The sequence below is a fragment of the Pundamilia nyererei genome, unplaced genomic scaffold (genome assembly GCF_000239375.1).
Source record: "Pundamilia nyererei isolate P.nyererei 1_Seehausen unplaced genomic scaffold, PunNye1.0 scaffold00053, whole genome shotgun sequence".
Classification (NCBI taxonomy): domain Eukaryota; kingdom Metazoa; phylum Chordata; class Actinopteri; order Cichliformes; family Cichlidae; genus Pundamilia; species Pundamilia nyererei.
Window position 1 is genome coordinate 2,845,240 of NW_005187454.1, and position 8,744 is coordinate 2,853,983.

Here is an 8,744-nt window from a genome sequence, read left to right on the forward strand (position 1 = left end):
ATCAAAAGTTAATCTGATTTTATTCTAATAGACTTATTAGAAATTTATAACAGAGAGCTCATGTTTAGAAAACAGAGGAATAAATAAATATATTTTTAAAAAATAGATCTTTTTCATTATATCTGGGCAGGACACACATCAGTCTTTTGTATATCTACGAACAGCAACAACACACTAGGTCACATGTCTCTGGTTTAAGTGGTGAGGGTCAGCAGTAAGGCGGCTGTTACACTAGTGGGAACGGACATCTCCAAAAACACTGGCACACTTTGGCAAACGGGCTCCAGATCAACCAGATATTTGAAGATTACACCAAACTGAATATTTAAAAAGTGTATTCAAAGAAACCGTGGTATTTGAAAACGTGACTTACAGTTTGGGTAGAAAACAAAACAAAACAAAGGTTTTGACTCCGTCAGTGTTTGATGGGTGAGGATGACACGAACACAGGAACCATGAAATAATTACGGAAATTGGAACTAAATACACAATTTATTAAAAGGATCAAATCAAATTCATTTCTATTTAATATATATGTCATTATTAAATGATATTAAATAATTATTAATACATTAATACATTAATAAATATTAAATAAATGGGCTATTTCCAATTTGTAATGAATGAATGAGTTCTTTAATTCATTTGGACACACTTGGTCCTGGACTCACACTCGGGCCCACCGCCTCACTAACTCAATTCAATTTGATTTTCTTTATGTAGCACCAAATGACAACAGTCACTTCAAAGCCTTTGATGTTGTAAGGTAAAGACCCTACAGTAATAAAGATCAAGCCCTTTGGCAAAAGTGGGAATGAAAAACTCCCTTTGAACAGGAAGAAACCTCCAGCAGAACCAGGCTGAGGGGAGGGAGACGGGACTAAAGACATGCTGTGGACGAGAGCCAGAGATGAATAATAACTCAGAATTAAATGCAGATTGATGTATGAACACGTGGTGAGTGAAAAAGGGGACAGAAGGAGAAACAATGCATCATGGGAATCCCTGAGCCATCACCCTCCTCACTGCTGCCCTCACCTCCTTCTTACTTTGGACTTCCTGTTTCCAGACGGTTAGTTTTCTATGTAAAACTGCTTCAGTGTCTCTTTATTTTTCTGCAGCCAGACAAATAGAAACAGTAAAAACAGTGTAGTTTCTCTTGCCTGCACATTTGCAGTACACGTTGACCTGGTACAGTACATGAAAATAAAGGCCCCAGTAAACATCAGACACTGACCATCGCGTTCTTTAACGGCATCAGGTGATGTCTAGTTTTGCTACCAAACAGAGTGATTTGTGTCCCTTAACGCTGGCATCAAACGTGTGACGACAGCAGCGTGATTGTAACTGCACGACCTGAAACTCAAGCCAAACCAACTAGAACGCAGATAAACCTTATTACCGTCTCTTTCTGTGGACCTTTCCACACTTTCCACAGAGAGAGACGTAATAAGGTTTATCTGCGTTAACTGGAATCAACCACAACACAAGAGCCACCGACCCAATGCTGTCAGCAGGTCTCTGTCACACAACCAAAACAGCTGCAGTGCACTGCAGAATGGAGACAGCACCCTTGGGTGTCCTGTTCTATCTGGCGTCATACAATGAGGGCAGAGCCCTGGTGGACTGGGTCACTGAGTAGACTGGGATCTGGGAAGTTTGGAAGCTGTTTACCGAACTGCTCCTGAGGACTTTTGGCTGGTCTGCAGTTAAGTGTGGGGTGGTTGTTAGATGGCTATAGCCACCAGTCATCTTAACACGACTCACTGAGCATCTTTGGCACTTTTTTCCTGCAGCTGTGAAGCAGTCTCAACACTACCCAAGCCTGCACTGCACGGTCTGATTAAAGGACAGGCATGCACGGCACGATGACCACACGTTTCTCAAGCTTCTCTGAATTACACCCTGCACAGCGATAACATGCAAAAAAGTCCAAACACTTTATCTGTGATGATTTCTCGTTTTAACAGAATCTAGTACAACACACTGCACTCAATATTTACTTCCCAAATGAGTGGAGTTAATGTTGCAGCTGATCAGTGTTAATAAACAAAGAAGAAATTCAGGAACAAGCCTCACTCTTCAGTGCAGGAGTCCACTCAGCAGTCTAGCTCTTTATTGGTGTTTCAGGGGTTTCTGGGGCCTTCAGCCTGGCTCCACTCAGCCCTACACCCACCTCCTCCTTACAGGTAAGTGACTGACTGAGCACCAGTGCCTGAAGGATGTCCGACAGGGAAACAATTCCCTCAGTGCTGGAGCGCTCGTCCACCATCACCAACATTTGATTACAAATTGTTTAAAGCTCACAAAATCATTGCTTCTATCTTTGGAGCTCGTGGGGCTTATTTGCTCCAAACTAAACATGTGGCCGTTCAATTCATTTCAATCAGCAGCTGACACTTTCAGAATATTTTCACCTTAGCATAAAAGTCATTGTGCAATGACACATCTAAAACAGGGACTCTGCCCTATTCTCACCCGTTAGAGCCATGCACACATGTTTTATATCATAGCTTTTGTGTTTATGTCATTGACTATAAAGATTTAACCATAAAACTGTTTACATCATGTCATGTTTATTAGCCAAAGTTGTGATTCAGAGTCATAATTTGAGCATTTAAATGATCATCAGAGTGATGCACCTCCAGGTAACTCGTGCTGTGAATAAAACTGAAGCTTGACTAAAACATGAAGTTTAAGGCTTGCTGTGATTTTACTGGTGAGTTTTGCTCATTTAAAAAGCTTCTGGTTTCCCTTCAAATGTGGAATGTGTCCCCGTGTCTACGCCGCTCCCCCGGGGAGGGAACAGGGAGAATGGGATGCAGCTTTCTACCACTTTTCTACACAACTTAATTCGTTTTGATTGGATCTCGTCTCTCCAGAATATTTTTTCATCTTGTTTTTATTCTTTGATAAAATTGTCAGCAGATGGCCCCGCCCCTCCCTGAGCCTGCTGGAGGTTTCTTCCTGTTAAAAGGGAGTTTCTCCTTCCCACTGTCGCCAAAGTGCTGCTCATAGGGGGTCATATGACTGTTGGACTATTATAAGGTCTACATTACAATATAAAGCGCCTTGAGGCGACTGTTGTTGTGATTTGGTGCTGTATAAATAAAACTGAATTAAATTTTATCATCGTTTTGTGCATTAGTTTCCTCGATGCAGTTACATGCTGGGGCAGCAGGTTGAGGCTCGCAAATGGCCACAGCCAGTAATGTTATGGGGATGGAGGTCTTTAGGGTGGTGCCACAGAGGCGCGTGTTGTCCAACATAAAGACGATGCTGGACAACACCTCCCACCCACTCCATGACGTGCTGGCCGGTCACAGGAGCACGCTCAGTGAGAGACCCGGACTACCCAAACGCACCACTGATCGGCACATTGTCATCTCATCAACAAGGATTGGTCAAACAAAGTGAGATTGGACATGTTGAACGTAAAAGGCAAATCAACTCTGTTTGTTCCTGATGCTCGAGTTTCATTCACATCCAAAGAACAGTTAATACTGGACAATATAACTTGATGAATAACAGTCAGAGCTTTTGTACTTACATCGGCCCCGAGTGATGTCGGCAGGTCACATTCAGCAGTGGGGCTTAAGTCCTGCCTCATTACCCAAACGGGTTCCTTTGGCTCATCAGGTGTGTAAGGAGATCTGACTGTTCTATTCTTCACCTCCTCTATGGCCTCCTTAATGTCTTTGATGGCTAAAGATATAGCATCCCTCTTCTCCACACTGTTCCTCACTGGCTCCTTCACAGGAGTCTCAGCCTGCTGCTTGGCCGACTTCCCTCGACTGGCAGTCTTGTTGCTTTTGTGAGAGAATTTGTCCGGTTGGCGTTTTTCTTCTTTGTCTGTGGAATCTTTTGCAGCAGGATCAAAGCTTTGTGAGCCTTTTTTAGCCCCGTTAACACTGTTATCAGTATCGTCTTCTTGGTCGCAGCTGTCGACACGAGGATACGGAGCAAACTCTGCCTCCTTTTCTGGACTGTCCGACTCACCATCTGAACGTTCATCGTAGTGCCGCAGACGGGAGCCCACGGCCTCCTGCTGATGGTAATCGCCTTTTCCCGCCCCGCTCTGCAACAGCTGCAAGCCGGTCGCCGCCTGCTGTCGAGACTCTCTATCGTTTGCCACACTTGCAGAAGTTGACACTGAGGCTGGAGCGTCACATATTTCCTCATACACATGCTCAGAGAGCGAATACGTGTCATATGGCTCAGAGTACGCTTCAAGTCCAGCATCTAAACTTTCCAAGTCCTGACTGGATGAGACACAGGTTCTCGCCCCCGATTGGCTGTAGACACAGTTAGAGTAGCCACCATTCAGTGTCTCCTCTGCTTTATCTTCTCTTTGGGAATTCTGGATATTAAGTAAGGATTCACGTGGCAGCATCAGGAACTGAAGAGCATAGTTAGGATGTGAATGGAGATGCTGCTGTTCAGCCTCTGCACTTTCAGTGTACTCTTCTGCCTCGGGCCGCAGCGGGAGGCTGTAGCTGTTTGCATCATCCTCGGACTCTCGCTGGGCCTCAGGCTCCAGAGACATCATCACTGGGATATCGTCTCCCTCTGCACGGTCAGTATGGGTGTGAAAGCCGCTCTCAGTACTTGCTGAGCGGGCCAGCATAAAATCCTCCCTCTCACCTTCAGCTTCCTTGGTCATCTTAGCGTGCTGCTCCCTTTCCTGCTGCGCTCTCTCCGCCTCCCTCTGCTGCTTCATCCTGTTCCTCTGTTGTTGAGTTCTGAGCCGGGCCTCACTGTCGCCCTGTCTGCGGTAGCGTGTCACAGCAGGTCGGGGAATGGGCTGGATCTCGTGGGGCTTAGAAGACTGATCTCCATGTTGCAGCTCCGCGTCTTGCTCCTCCTGTGGCTTGTGGTGCTGTAGCATCCCAACTCTGCTTTCAGCATTTGCACCACTGGCCATTTCTGTTGTGACACCAGCTGAAGTCTCACAGCATCTGTAGCGCTTGTCCTGGTTGCTGTGGTTATGGGACAGGCTGGGGTGGTGTTGATGGCGGGAAGGACCATCCATCGCCTCCATAACGTCCTGAACAAACTCTGTCTTTTGGGGGTTCATGGCTGTCGGGTTGGTAAAGTGGTGTCAGAGAACGGCTTAGGAATCCATCATCAACAGAGCGAAGGCTGCTGGAAACGACTGCAATGGGTAAACAGAAAGAAAGAAAATGTGAGTAAACAAAAATGTAACAACATGAGCGAAATATGTGTCTGCTCCTACGTTCTCACTGGAAGTGATACGGCGAGGACTTGCATGGTTAACAGGCAAAAACAGTAACTGACAAGCTAAAGATTCACACTTTTATTAAGCCAACACGTGTTAAAACTTCAGTTTTCACTTTTCTCTCTTGAATCTGTACAGACCAATACTCTGTGTGGGTATCTGCTTATCTCTGAAAGAGAAGGATTGAATAGCGCCCCATCTAACAGGTAACCATACCTTACTCTGTTTGGGACTCTTTGCTTTGGCTGTTTCTGCCCAAGTACCTGAAACAGTTTGAAGGAACTAAAAGGAGCTATGCTGCAAATATCAGCTGTCAAAATGTTCTCCTGTAACAGTAAGCATGTGTTCTATCAATACCACTTTCATCAAAGAGCCTTAAAATCCAATAGAATAAAAACAATCTCTAATTATATAAAATTATAATAATTACATAATATAAATATAATTAAGCCACTTAAACTAAAAAGGTGCGACGTGAGTAGAAGCACATTGTATGTCCTACCACAGCTCGGTATCTTTTAAACCTTTGTTTCAGAAATATCAGAGCCAAAGTGAGTGAACATCTTTTCTACAAGAATGACGTGGCACGAGGAAGCCCCTCCCCCCTCTTTTCCTCTGGTAATCTTGTCACGGAGCCCAAAGTATGCTGAAAAGAATCCAACACCACAAACAGAAAAGCACAAGAAGTTCTGTAGCCACTGGTAGGACAATCTCATACATGACATTTCTAATCCCCATAACGATATAAATCTCAAAATAGTTTATTTTCTGTAAATTCAGTGAATCTCAGGCAACTCGACTTATGTGAAGTGTTTTCAGCTGGGTGTCGCCTATAAGCGCCATTTACCTCGTGTTTTTATTGGAGGTCATCTGTTTGATGCATATTCAGAAATTTGATGTTACAGAATAATGTCGATCATTTCCGTTTATTTTGAAAAGTCTCAATGGGATCTTGAGCTTTATTGTGAAAGTTTACGAGGAAAATAAACAAGCGGAGGGTGGAGCCACACGATGGTTTTACCGTCGTTGTTGGTAACGAAAGTACGTGTAAAAACAGACGCTTGTCCCTCCACAGTGTGGTTATTTTAAATATAAGAGAAGCCACTCTAAATCTTCCCCATGGTAACGAAAACTATTTTAAAGAGTATTTTCCTAAGTTTGAAATTCTAATACTGTGACTACCTGTCACGTTACCCACTGAGACATAAGCCTGGCCGAACTGAACATCATTACTTAAAAGTATAAATAACTTCCACAGTGTACGCACTTACCAGTGTCCATGTAGTCCAAATCCCAATATTTAAAAAAAGGGACACATGAATAAAACTATACAGAAGCAAAAATACATTCTTAGAGTTTGTAAAGACTTTTCAGTTTCAGCATTCCCGCTCAGGCCATCAAACAGCATCCTTGTTTGAAATCATTAGCAAGATGATCCACAGCCGGGTGGAAATTTCACCAACACTCCTTCAGTAGCTTTCATATGCACTCCTGTCTGGAACAACCCCAAGAAACCACTATACTGTTGGAAATGGATTAAAAAAGATCTGGAAATGATTTCTCACGATAACACTGCTGGCATCCCAGCATCGCCCCAGCCCCATACTCGTGGATGGTTAGTTCCAGATTCCTGTAATGGGAAAATTTCCATTTTATTTACTATTTATTTATTCATTTCTTTTCCATCCCCCTCTTGGCTCACCCTTCTGGTAACCCAGCTATAAAAACACATATACACAGGACTTAATGAGCTCTGTAGAGGTTTCATTATACATTTGGTCTGCTTGTTACGTTGCTTATGTTAAATATTAGTTTTTAATTTCTTGTCTTCATGAACGCTGAAACGAACACGTATAACTCGGGTGGACAAACACAGATACTGTATGTTTATTTTCTGATTACATTTATGGCAGATCTAATAATCAGCAGTGTTTGTATTTTAAAGATGTACAGTGGCCTCTGTGAGCCTTTTCCTCTGTTCTTTAAGGACGATGATCTACATTTTAAAAATGTGTTTTCAAAGATACTTAGATAAAGTATAAAGAGACCTCTGTTAGCATGTTAAATGCTAAAGTTCACCACAGTACGATCACAAAGACTGAACTTGTCTGTCTTATTTGGAACGGTTGCCATGGCAAAGCTTTTCCTCTCTAAGAACATGGCAGGTTTAGGTGTGCAAAGTTGTATCTGGACAAACCAAAAAACAGCTACAAAAACCTCATAGCAGCTGTCGAGCGCGGAGGAGGAGGGGTGATGATTGAATATGATTCACTCACTGAATACCAGAGTATGATCAGATAAGAGATGGTCTATTCAGCAGCTAAAGCTTGGGCCAAAGACGCTGAACACACCAGCAAAATCTGCAACAGAATATCTGAAAAGAAAAAGAATCAAGTGTTGCAACAGGCCTACGTCCAGATTTCAGATCAATGCCATGTGTGCATAAACAAATGACTGCAAAGCTCAACAAACTGAAACAACAGTGTGAAAAAGAGTAAGCTGGAATCCCTCCTCAGCAATGTGAGCGACTGACAAAATGACACAGAAAACACTTCAAACTACAAGCGCCTGTACGCACTGTTACAGGATTAGAAGCATTGATCTCAGCGGTGCAGTCCTGTGGGCACTTTTTTCTTACATAAAGATTTGACACTGTGTCTTATTTGTTATGAGATTTGTGTTTGGGAACATGAGCCACCCGGAGCTGGCCTCAGATTTCCTCCTCACGCACAGACAGCCACGCACACGTGGCTCCATGTGTGGGACTATTGTACTTTAATATTTCCAGCATCACTTTATCTTTGTCTAAAACACTACAGTAGTCGTTCCTATGTTTGGTAGAAGTCACCTTCAGCAGGAATGAAGCACAACTACCCACATTTTCCAATTTCATCCAGGTTTTCTGAATTTTCTGCACAACCAGCAGCTTCCTGTCAACAACTACATCAGCAAAACATCTGTTTGATTTCAGCTTCTGCTTTTACAAAAGCTCAGCTGAAGTCCTGCTTTGAATGAAGCACGCAATAAGAAACCTCGAGAACCATCTACCCGTCGCACCGAGCTGGATGGACTGGTTAGCCCCGCCGTGGCTCTGCACCTGGAGACAACAGGGCCTCTATGTGCCGATTTATTCATGTGGGTCCGACACAGCCTCACAAAGACACTGCCATTTTCCTTCACTCTGAATCCTGGTTTGACGTTTCATCTACGGAGCGCAGTTTTCCGTCGAACCACTCCTCAGTGAACAGACCGCGTAGCGAAGCTCCACAGAACAACAATAACAACAACAATAATGATGATGATGATGATGAGAACAACAGCCCCGCCCGGAGACGTTTGCTTTGTCCGCATCCCGGTGGGTCAGGCCTACAGCGAACAGCCCGGTCCTGAACACGAACCTGCTCACAGGAGTGATGTTGCTAAAGGATGCAGGTCCTCTGCGCTGCGGCCGCACCGTCCTCCATCTTCCCTGTAGCGGTGCGCGCGTGTGTGCGCGCGCGTGCTC

The 8,744-nt window shown here is 44.0% G+C and overlaps 1 protein-coding gene across 1 annotated transcript in view; it reads right to left on the reverse strand.

Annotated features, from left to right (window-relative positions):
* The window catches only part of apba1a (amyloid beta (A4) precursor protein-binding, family A, member 1a), a 42,937-nt gene extending 34,193 nt beyond the window's left edge, over positions 1–8,744 (reverse strand). The window contains exons 1-2 of the mRNA XM_005733665.1: positions 8,638–8,744; positions 3,551–5,155 (exon numbers count right to left, since the gene is read on the reverse strand). Coding sequence (XP_005733722.1) covers positions 3,551–5,077 — 1,527 coding nt within the window. The 5' untranslated portion in view covers positions 5,078–5,155; positions 8,638–8,744. The remainder of the gene's footprint in view (positions 1–3,550; positions 5,156–8,637) is intronic.